This window comes from Falco rusticolus, chromosome 8 (genome assembly GCF_015220075.1).
Source record: "Falco rusticolus isolate bFalRus1 chromosome 8, bFalRus1.pri, whole genome shotgun sequence".
Lineage (NCBI taxonomy): Eukaryota > Metazoa > Chordata > Aves > Falconiformes > Falconidae > Falco > Falco rusticolus.
In genome coordinates this window covers 55,750,360-55,762,818 of record NC_051194.1, presented here as the reverse complement: position 1 = coordinate 55,762,818, position 12,459 = coordinate 55,750,360, and the positions used below count along the sequence as shown (strand labels likewise).

General features: G+C 38.1%; 1 protein-coding gene across 1 annotated transcript in view; it reads right to left on the bottom strand.

Annotated features, from left to right (window-relative positions):
- The window catches only part of SPAG16 (sperm associated antigen 16), a 413,429-nt gene extending 401,481 nt beyond the window's left edge, over positions 1-11,948 (bottom strand). Inside the window, exons 1-5 of the mRNA XM_037397615.1 lie at positions 11,892-11,948; positions 10,902-11,049; positions 6,880-6,926; positions 6,372-6,470; positions 968-1,095 (exon numbers count right to left, since the gene is read on the bottom strand). Coding sequence (XP_037253512.1) covers positions 968-1,095; positions 6,372-6,470; positions 6,880-6,926; positions 10,902-11,049; positions 11,892-11,948 — 479 coding nt within the window. The remainder of the gene's footprint in view (positions 1-967; positions 1,096-6,371; positions 6,471-6,879; positions 6,927-10,901; positions 11,050-11,891) is intronic.
- Positions 11,949-12,459: the final 511 nt, after the last annotated feature.

The window sequence follows — 12,459 nt, the reverse complement described above, 5'->3', positions numbered from 1 at the left end:
CTTAATCAAAATTAAAACAGTATACATGCTGCGGGATTCCATATATGAAGAGAATGGAGGAGGAAGTGGGTATTTAGAGGAAGCTGCATGTTTTAACTTCTGCCCAAAGTATGGACAAAACCCCTAAAATCTATAAAAGCTGGGAAAAAGAAGATAGCAACAGCTCAAGAGTTTACTTGTCTGGTTACAATAGGAATTAGATATTAAAAAGAAAAAAACCCAAACCAGCTGTATTATTTCAATTGATATAACAAAAAATAACGCAGTATCAAATTTTTTTTATTATTCTACTTAAAATACAAAGTAGCTATAATGAATGTCCAAACCTACCCAAACAATTAAGGTGCAAATATTGTAGCATACTATAAAATACTCAGTTAAGTTGGCACCCATGTTCCAGAAAGCAAGGAAATAACAAAACCACATGATTTCACAGCATGCTGAAGTGAAATGCTGGTCATTTGGCATTGACTTATTTGATCCAATGACAACTTCGGCACCGTAGCTGGTTTTAATTTGCATTGGTAGTCAGTCAGTGGAGAGCAGAATATAGTTGAAAAAAAATCAGTTTAATTCATTTCATCATAAAGGAGATGGCTTAAACAACTTGCATGAGCTTCATCCTGAAAACTAGTTATTTTTCTTCCTTTTCCGCTACATGCACAAAAGAGGCCTCAGGTGACCACTTCAGACTTGTAAATGTCTATAGAGTTAGGCAAAATGCATACAGTCCTTCAAAGGTACCTCTTTAGGAGCTCCCTTGGAGCCAACTTTCTTGAAAGTCTGTCCTTAAACCAATAGTTTGCATCCTCGTCCTCCACATGAATGTATTTATTTGTTAAAACACTACATATTTAAGAATTACTTGTACTCATTAGTGGAAATATATCCTGAAATATGAAAATACTTGAATCCTGAGCATTACTTTCCAATTCTCAAAGTAACATGGTCACTTAAAATATTTTACCATTCAGTTTGGAAGCAGTCAAGGGTTCTGGACATTCCAAATCTGACCAGGAAATTGCAGAAGAAGTCATCTATTGCTTCAGGTAATTCAGACACCGATTTCTCAGAAGTCAGAACCGATTGCAAAGCCTGAAATTAAAATTTAATAATTGTCATTAAACCTACAAGATCAACACAATTATCAGACCTTCTATTTCTGAAGTCATCTAAAGTCACAGATCTACTGGAGTACAGCTGAGTGTTTCCGTTGTCTTTATTGATCAGATCTGTAATCACTGATCCTTCTAATGTCAAGGTCTGTGAAAGGTTATAGAGAAATAACTCAAAAATCACCCGATTTAAGCAAGTATTCTGAACCTGACATGATCTGATATGGACTTAAAACTATTTAGACGATGGATGATCTTCTGTCACTGACCAGAAAGAAAATGTTAGTTCTCATACTCCTGCACCCTTCAGCAACCTTCAAAACTACTGACGAGAAAAATCAGTACTTCATCTAATAAAAACCACAGGAGTCCAAGGTGATAGTAAACCAGCTTATATTGTTTGTAATGATGCATACAATGGAGACTGAAAGAACTGCATCTTCATCATTAGATGTCTTAGTCTCAGAAAGATCAGTTCTCCCTTTTCTTCTTAACATCCGTATGCAGACACTGAATGAAGCTGCCAGACAACACTGCTACAAGTGTTAGCAGAATGCAGATTGTGCACTGAGGCCTCATAGGCAGCTCTTCCAGTACCATCAAGAAAGACAGCTATTCAGATAGGATCAGCTCATGGGTCAAACACAGTTGCCAAAAGCAGAATCAAAACAGAACAGAGGAATCCTACTACAGAGATAGAAGGAAAAAAAAAAAGGGGGGGGGGGGGGGGGGGGGAGGGAGAGAGAGAAAAGCCGAGAGAGAAAAGCCTTTCACAGTTTTCTGTTGCAATGCAGATTTCTTTCCTTCACCCAACTCCATTCAGCCCACTCAGTGTACAGCTTGATACTAGGCCCTCCTAGAGAGATTTCAAGATGTAAGGACGTATGTAAATGGTAAAATATGACCAAGTTGAGACTATGCCCCCCCCCAAAAAAACCCACCATTTAAAGATAACTAGATGACAGACTGCCACAAATTGGCAGCCGAAGTGGTGCCCTTATATCATTCGGATTTCAAATGGATTACAGCAACCTGACATACCTAAACATGAGGGTCTCAGCATTTGGGAACCACATGTGGGCACAATGCAACTATCACTTGGAATGCTCTTGAAATAAACTCAGATTGTATGACAATGTGTGCCACATTATTAAAAAAAGAGCTAGCACTGTAGAGATGAGAAGCAGAAACCGCTTCCACACATGCCTACATTCTTTTCTTCATTTCAATACTAACAAAACTGAAAAAAATTCCAGTGAGATATTCATCAAGACATGCTAAAGGCTGTGACTGCAAATCATTTCCTCCATCCATTTAAAAAAGAATCTGTAGGCCTGGGATTTTTGATAACTCCATTCATTTATGGCTTATTCATGTCCTTAGTGGGAGCTCTATCAGTATGACTGCATAAATTACCTGGAGATAAAGCCATTTCTCTTGATAAAATAAAAACACTGGAAAAATCTCATAGCCATTTTGTATAATACAAAAAATGTTGTGTTTAACCAAGAAACCTACCTAATATAAACGAAAGAATTGTACATGTACGATCAAGGCCATGTAACACCATTATAAATAACACAATATGCCAAGTGCAATGTAATATTTAGCATATTTTTGTTACTAGAGATACAGTACATTAGACAGGTCTATTTTCTAATTGTGGTAATACAAGTACCAGAGAGAGTACATCTGCAGACATGCAGCTGCATTCCTTTTTTCTTGCTTCTTTTCTTTCTTGATTCTAAGTGAGGCAAACATCTAATATTGTTACTTGTAGTTTCCCAAACACATCTATAAACCCAGTCTTTGGAAGAAATGACACAGTTTGATTCCCTTAATAAATGAAAATATGATAGGAATTCATTCCATCCACGCAGAAGAGAATTTATTAGCTAGATACTAGCACCAAGAATCATTTCAGGAACCAAAGCTCAACAATACAGGGAAACAATACAGGGAAAAATGAATGCAGTCGAACAGGCACAGTATTGGAACAGGGCCTGAGGAAACCAGAAATAAATTCTCAGCTCTTCTGCAGACTTTGTGAATGATATTAGGCTAACCACTTGCTTTAATCATAACCTTGGATGACTACCCATATATAAAAAATTACTATTATGCCATTCTATATTTCCCTATTTAGAAATGAGGAAAATACAATCTATTAATGTGGTGCGAACAGACACACTACAGTCACTATACAGACAAAACCACCTTATTAAAGGATTCTGACCATTAAGTCAAAATAAACAAGCTAAATATTTGCTTTGTTAAGTATTTGTTAAATACCTCTTGGTTAAATATTTTTTAATTAAAATCTTCCAAAACATTTTCTGTGTAAGGATTGTAAATATGGCTGGTAAAATAAATTAATTGCTAAGTAGCTTAACCTTAAGGACTTCACAATACTCACAAGAGTTTCTATCCAATGAAGAAAGAGGAACACAAAATAAATGAGTAATTTCTCTGAAAAACAGAGCAAGCTGTTTTTGTAAAACTTATTAAATGAAAAAAGAATATAAAAAGGCAATTCAAGGAATTTTAACACATTCAAACAAATTAAAAACCAAACCTGCAAAAAATATAAGATTAACGAAGAACAGAAACGTAACTTCAGATTATTGTTTGGAATATTAAGAAAATAAAAGACCCTGGAACAGAAGTGTAATAGTCATAACTACTGAAGAAAATATTTCAGCCAGTTTTGTGTGTGTGTGGTTTTCCAGAAGTTCTGTATCCTTTTCCTATGATCCCTATCACCTGAAGATTTTCTTTCATATGCAAAATATTCAGTTGTATTTAAGAATAATTTATATCACTATACAATGTCTCAAAAAACCGAAAAAAACCCCTTGAGTTCTGACCAAAAGGACAAATGAAGATGAGAACAGGAATAGCAGGCAGAATCACCGCTGTCCAAAACATGTGTTGCCCAGCACAGCTGTATTTTGAATCAGCTGCCATTTCACCAGACTAGAGGGAAATGATTATTTACAGATTAGAGCTCCATCATTTCCCTGGTGGGACCCAAACAAAAACATGAAATGTAATTGCTGAGCAAGCCTCAAACTCCTTGAAGACCAGTGGTTTCACTGCACCCATGCAGATACCCAGAAAGAAAGAAAATACACCTCAATATTCCCTGTAGAAACACAGTTTTAGTTCCTACCAACAATTTTATTTTAAAAAATATTAATAGCGCCATCTTCTATTTGCTTATATTGCTCTTTTTAATTTAGTAATTAGCGCTAATTGCTTTGGAGAAGGAAGTTTGAAACTAAGCATTTTTCTTAGAGTTTCCTGGTTATACTTGACCTTTTTGCAGAGCCTAAAAGAAATTGTAATTACTCAATTTAGAAACTGTGGAAATTCATAGTATCTGCATTTAGCAAATCACTTATTTTTGGATCTCGATCTGTGCCTTTTCTATATAATTTCTTTAACAAAAATATTTACATCTAGTATCATAATGTGATCTTTAATATGGGACTGGGTACATGAGTTACTATGAACAGGAAACACAATCGCTTAAAATTGTTTATCACAGAGCAGCTATTCCAGGATATGGTTATTTTTTAATTTAACCTATTTTTGCCAAGATTAGAAGCTAATGATTGAAAAAGCATACCAATCATTTATCACTGGAAGATGGCAGCCTTCTACTGTGCTTCTTAGCTCAGAGTTTGCGTATCGTTTTAATATTAATTCACAGGAAACAGTGCTTCTGACTTGGGTCACCAAAACCGTCTGCTGCAGCATTTTGTTTTTCCAGTGAATTAGCATCAAGCAATCTAGTCATTGAGCCTCAAAGAATACACAGTAAATAGTTATGAAAGCTGTCAAGGATCTAGCAAGTGTATTAAAACATATTTCTGCTCATGTCTTCCCTGTCTAAAGGCTGAAAATATTTCAAAATTGTGGAAAAAAATGAGGCCTCCAAATAATGAGTCAATCAGCAAGAAGGCAGACATGCATTAGCATAAGCACAAAATCAAAGAGAATTTGAGTTTAAGCACACACGTTCTTTTGTTTTAAGGAAAGGTAACACCTTCAGTTTGATTAAACAGGACAGATACTAGCATATTGTTTCCTACCATTCAAAGTTCAACAAATCAATAACAAGGTAAAAAGATTATTTAATTATAGCACAACGAAAAGATCAATAGATTAAAAAAATTTCTTCCTTGTTTCACTTTTAATCGAATGTCAACTTGCACAGTAAAACAGACGTAACTTCAGTTATACTTAAAGAACATTAAGAATTTCCACTACTTGGTTAACATTGAGTATGTTCAGTCTTAAAAACTTCTGCCACCTTTCCATTAATTTTCAGGCATATTCAGTTTCAAAACATGTAAGGCACCAGGATTGTCAGTTTTCATTAAAAGTTTTGATCTGAAATACTAAACTGACCTGTTGATATGCCCCAGTGCAGAAGAAAATGCACATTTTCCCTCCATTTTGATGGTAAGAATTGTTCAAATAATTTAGTCTTTTTGTTATTAATCATTTGCTTTTGCAAAACAAAGACTATGAGGAAAGCTTACTGATGAGGCTGTGAGATAGTGCTGGTATTAGAAACCCAGCAGGCAAAAGCACCTTTCCTCTAGGTTGTTATAAGCAAGTAAATTCAGATAAATCTTATTTTGGAAAATGCATTATAACAATCCCATTGTGTAGTTCTAAACTATTATATGACTGTTTTGAAATCAAGCTGTACATATAAGAAGTGTCAAGAACTAATGTATGACACCATTGATAATTTCATTAATATTTTGATTTAACACAGTGTAACAGCCCATTCTTTATTTTCAATATACACATAATCTTTTCTAGCAAAGTATTCAAGTACAAGCTTCTGTGGGTTTTACGCATACACAGTTTGTTTCCTGTGTCAGGGATCACACTCTCATTCAATCTACTCAATATAGAAACAAACCCTAAAATACTGATATATTGTAATAACATTAATATATTTAAAATTATCTATATATTTGTTACATGTATTTGCAATATCAGGTTGTTTATGGAACATAAAGTGAACAGAAGTTGAAGGAAGATGAAGCCCAGGAAACAAGTTGTTTTTTCCACTGTGGCCTATGTTTACCCCCTAGAAACTTCTAAAAAATGAGACAATTGTTTCCACACAAATATTTCATAAATAAAATAATAAAAGAATTAAAAAATAAGTTTTAGACCATTAATGCCAACTGAATTACAGAGAGAATCTTAGAATGTTTAGGAAGTTCTTACTAGAATGTGGGCATCTTCAGCCTGCTCTTGAATAGTCTGCAAAGCCTTTGACAGATCCTCATCATCTCCCTGAAGGCTAAACTCATCATCTGCTGGAACCTAAATGAAATAATTTAAGTCAGATATCAACATATTTTATACAACTTTCTTTCAGAATGCAACTGTTCCCACTCCCAGGACAACTACCGAAAACAATCTCATTCTTGTTAAACTAATATTTTGCTATATTTAAATAGAATTTATACTGGTGAAACACACATAAATAAGCTGAAGCATTTAAACAGAAATGCCTGTATCTTCAGAAAGAGTATTTAATGTTAAAATAAAACCTTACAAATCAACTGATACTAAATCTTCTCCTGAAAAATAAAAATATGCCTAGCATCATTGCACTTTATAAGAGGAGATTCAAGTTATTTCTCCTAGGACATTTTTGTGGCTGATGAAGTAAAACAAAAGAATGAAACATGAATATTCTACCACATATATCAGAAGATTATCAATTTACCTCCTCATACTGATAATCATCTTTAGAATCGTCAGATATGGTAAATTCTGCAGATTTTGTTAAGTCTGAAACAGCTGATGCACATTATGAGCTCCAATTTAAAAAAAACAATCATCTATAAATCTGTTATCACCACCTTCACCCTTGTTCTTTTTGACACAAAACTACACTTGGAAGGCTTCTTTTGGCCTTTAGGTAAACAAGCCCAGCACCATTAAAAACTATTGTGCACAGGCACAGAATTTTGATTCAGAGGTTTTATAGCAGGTTTAAACACCATTAAAGTTCGCCTCATCGGACTTATCAAAGTTAGAAGTCAAGCACCATCCTGAATTAAACAGTAGCTAAATTCTGCCCCCACTTACCCAACCATCAGTTTTCATAAGGGTCTTGCTACACTGAAGCTTCTATAGACTTTATGCTTCTAAGCATAACTAGCTTCATGCTGTCAGAGAATGGCACTTTTCATCAAATTCAGATGTACAAGTTCAAACATGAACATCTTGAGATCAAACACTAAATACTAGAGGACTATTTACTGAAGCTGATACAAATGCCTCATTAATTACAACACAGCTACAAAACAAAAAGATAAGGAACTTTCAGAATGTAAAAATCCATTTGAAAATTATCTACAGTTCCTCCAAATGCTTTAGAGTCAGACTTGTCATTAAAAATATCTACACGTGGTATAAAATGAAACCCAAATAAACATTTCATCCACTAGTCTCACAGCCCATGAAAGTATAACAGAAATGTTTTTAGCAAGATGCTCTGTTGACAGTTTCCCTAGGAAACCAGTTAGCCTACAAATGACCCACATAAATCAACCAGAAATTAACTTTTGAAGAAAAGCTGGCAATTCAGTACTTCATACACAGACACACAAAAAAACAGATACACAGTGTTCCAGCTTTGGATCAAGTTTCCTAAATATGAATTATTCTCCCAAAAAACAGTCCTTTTGCTGCACTTCTCACTGTACAATACATATGCAAAAGTATCACCTGCATTTAAGACCCCAGCATCACAGTATCAACAAAACTATCAGTGAAATTGTAACCATCTGGAAGGCTAACAGCTGAAGATCACTCCCCCAAAAGTATAACCACCATTTGGTTTTTACAGGTTTGAGATACAGGATTAAGAGTTGTCATTTTCTCTTATAAATGCCACCAACAACCAAATAGGGAAGTTACTGAGTGAATTAAGGCACAATTCCAGTAATCAAGTTGAAGCACATCTGTGTACCTCCAAATGCACAGTAACACCACATGCTTACTTACAGAAGTTACATACATAAGTAGGAAACTGGCATGAACACTTCTTAAGCATCTCCCATCTAGGCTTAGGACGTGAAAGCAAATGCCAGTAATACCTGTGCCCTGAAATTTACCTCCTGAACTACTGCATCACAGGTTGCAGATGTGGGACACAGGACTTCAATTCAAGTCACTGCCTCTATGCATCTCAAATTTTGCTCCCTGCAAAAGATTCATTTTGTAACTTGACTGATTCTGGAATGTTTAATTCTAAAACCTCAGCTCCGCAAAAACTGATCTTAAAAAAAATATTTACTATGCTTTCTTTCATTATAAGGGCTGGAGGGGGGGAACAACAAAGGAATCCTCAAACTATTAGATTTAACAGGCCTAATAATCTGTTCTCTATCACACCAGAAGAAATCTGGATTAATTTTCTGGCTTTAATGGGAGGGCAAAGAAATCGTACAGTTCCACAAATGCACCTTTTCTCAGCATGGTACTCCAGGACCATATGTAGGTCCATCAAGGTAAGCAAAGAGAGCCCAGATATAAACATCTCATGTTGAGACATGACTTTCAAGAGCTGAACCAACAGACTTGAGATAACTATCAGGGACTTGGGCACCTGGCTAACTTTCAGTTATCCGCCTGCTCCCCAGTACAACAGGAACATTCTGGTCCTCACATCAGTGTCTGACCACATCCTAATAAAACAGCTCCTAACTCCTCAACTTTGTTCCTTCAACTCGGAGGGAGAAAAGTTCTCCTGAACTATTGATGACTTACGAAGGGAACAACAGCAAGGCACAGCAAAGCAGGAAGAATAGGTTTCCTTTACTGTTTGAAAAGGCAAGGATGCTTGCAGCAGGCAAGCAGAGATAAAACACATAGTAATATTGATTGACTAGTTAGGGTGATGTTCTCAAATGCCCCTTCTTACCTTAGATTAAGATATCCTAGCGCTGGCTAGCTGACTATACATTCTCTTTAAAGAATGAGACTTCAGAAACTGTGGTTGTGCTTGTATAGCATGAATACTTGGGTACAACATTTTTTGTATGAAGCAGGGGACAATTTCCATATATATGTGGTAATTCTGTGTATGAACTAAGTATCTGCATACTTCTCTGGAACCTCTAAGCTTCTTCATCGCTTTATAGCACTGTATTTATCAATCTGAAATTAATTCAAATAAAGTAAATTTAAATGAAATATTGTACCCAATAATTTTTCAAACCATGTTTAGTGATTCTGCCAGAGAGTATTTTTCTAAAGCTATCTTTTGTATGATCATTTTCCCCCCAACTCAATTAATTCTTTCTGTATTTATCTAATCCTTCTATGCAGATAGAAGCATCACCGCAGTATAACCTTAAGGTGAAACTTTCAAACACTGGTTTTTTCCCCTGAATTTTTAACTGACCTGACAGTCCTTGCAATCCCCTACGGTCTAAGCTAGTGCGTAATTGCAAATGCTGAGCACAGACTACAATATTACTTTAAAAAACATTATTTCCTCCCCCCCCCCCCCTTTTTTTTTCTAGAAATCATGGCAAGGTGCACAATAAAACAGAGGAATTAATTTCTAAAACTACTGTGCACTGTCAATTCTTTCTTTAACAGGTCCTGACACAGCACTTTAAGCACAGCACACACTATGAGAACAGCTATACAGTTTCAAGAAGGTAGAAACAGAGTCACAGCTTGCAAAGGGCAGTCCCCCACTTTTTTTTTTTTTTTTAATTCATTTTATATTAGTTTACATCTTACTTCTAGCAAGGCAGGAAAAACTAAGGTATTGGTAGAGCTCCAATTGTTCAGCCTCTAAAACAAAGCGTGAAAGATCTTCTTGATTTGGCAGCTCACAGCTACAAACCAGAACAGAGCTGGTCTGATATAGTGACCAAACTAGAATTTGGGTCACCTGGCCAAAAAGTGCATGTGAAAGCCATAAACTCCTAACGTAATTTGCTCCAACTCAAACATGAAAAGAACTCAAACTTTTTTTCTCCCCTCTAAAAGCCACAGCAAATAAAATTATGTCCAGGCTATTGTATCATAATCTTTATGACTCGGTCATACACCGTACTGACCCTACCCAGGGATACCGCGTCAGTTACTCTGCAGGCAGGCAGGGGAAACTGAAGGTGCAGCTTCCACAGCCCCACTGTCAGCCCTTGTAACAACTCCTGTCACTCCTGCGTAAATATTTTGCATTTACTGATCAACAACTAACCTAAGAGAGGAAACAAGTGCCTTGCTTAGACTGCCCCATCCACGGCGGGGGGGGGGGGGGGTGGGGTGGTGTAAAATGGCCTTTCCTTTCCAAAGGGTCACACCAGGACCCTTACCCTCAGCAACGAGCTCAAACATCACGCTGAAGTACGACGACCCTACCGTTTCTGCAGGGGAAAAATAACCCCAAACCCCGCATGCTGTCCCCGTTAGGCCCGCAGGAGCAATAGCCCTCAAAAACAAGCAACAAGGTGGCAGACTTTTTTAGCTTTTTTTTTTTCTTACTCTGTGAAACAGCTTGGTAACCTGCGGGTCCCCGCCGGGCCAGTCCCGCCCCCGGCCCCAGCCCCTGGCCCTGCCCGATCCCCCCCAACCCGCCGCCGGGGCGCTCCGGGCCCCCCCGCCTGGGGACCACCATGACACACGGGGGGAGGCGGGAGCGCTGAGGCGGGGGAGGGAACCGTGAGACCCCAGGGCGCCCCGCAGCCGCCCGCCTCAGACGAGGCGGAGGAGGAAGGATACTCTGCAGGCAGAAGGACGCCTCAGAGCCCGCCGCCTCCTCCATGGCCGCGGCCTCCCGCCGCCGCGTCCGGCCGTTGCCGGGGCGGCCTCTCGCGAGAAGAGGCTCCCGCGCCCCGCGCAGGGCCAGCGGGCGGGCGGTGCCATTGAGCTTCGTGTAGCGTTATTTACGCTTCGCTTCCTTGCCCCCGGAGGCCCCAGCGAGTGCTGTCAAAGTCGCGGCAAAGCATCTCCCACATTTTACCAGCGAGGGAGCGGCCCCGGTCCCCGCGGGGACCGTGAGGAGATTTCTGGAAGTTGCCCGCGGTGACCCCTCAGGGTGCTGCCGCCTTCCTGACTGGAGTATGCTGCATTTTCTGAAATGGAAGGAAAACAACAGGAGAACGGAGGGGGAAAATGCTTCAGTTTCACATCTTCTCTAGAAGAAATGTTTTTGTAGCCAAAACAGGTGTTTGTTCACCTGAGCTCAGTCCTGTGGGATCAATAGCTTAAATTAAGCTCCCACAGCATGTTCAAGTTTAATTAAGAGCAGGAATTTTCTCAGGCAAAAGTTTGGGAAAGCAGCATGCCATATCTTCTTACACGTTTGAGGAGAATGAGTGTTAACAGTTCTTAGGAGTTTGAGATAAGCTGAAAGGATTCAACAGAAATTTTTTTTATTTTATTTTAAAATAAGCTTAGGGGTCCCAGTCCTAAATTTCCAGAGTTAACGGGCTTTGTATGCAGTGGGGATTCAGAATTGGTGTTTGAATTCATGTGAAGTAACTGAAAATAAATGCCCAGAGTCTCTGAAAAAAAAAAAAAAAAGTGCTAACAGCTGGTCCAACAGAAGAGGCAACAATTTTGCTTGCAAGCTTAAAAAAAAATAAAATTTAAGATTTTAAATACAGTCTGAAGATCAGAGAAGATGGATGTGGGTGAATCTGAATTACATGTTTGTTCAGGCTAAAGGCTGAACTGAATTAAGATGCAATCTGCAAAAGAGGCCATTACCTGCGAAACTATTATTTTCGCTTTTTCTTCCCAGAGATTGTCACCCAGGATTGCCATTCCTCTTCCATTGTAGACATACTATTGAGAAATGATAACTACTTTGATACTATTGAAGTCTCCAAACTGTAATAAAAGAACTGTTTTGGCACAAGATTGTCACAACACTGTTCAGGCAACAGGAACTGTTTTGTTCCTTCGTAAGTTCTCTATTGTCAGCTTCACCACTGGTGTGAGTTTGATACATGTCAGGGCTTGAACTCATCTGGGTTCAACAGATGGAGGGCAAATGCTGACATACCTTTCTTTTTGTCTCAAAGGGTTGGTTTTACCCCTTCAGAGGAAAGTGATGTGACCAGAACAATGTTCTTTCATCCACATCCAACCCAATAGAGTAGTCCTGAACTCCAGCAAAGCATCTGGAAAAATAATAAAAAATAAGCAGAAGTGGCATCATAAAGCAGAACACCCATGAGTCAGTAAGCCTCATTCTCTTCGGGAAGTTCCCAATTCCACCACAAATCACAGAGTAGGTGTAACTGTTCTTATGTCACACTGGCAAGCACTGGCA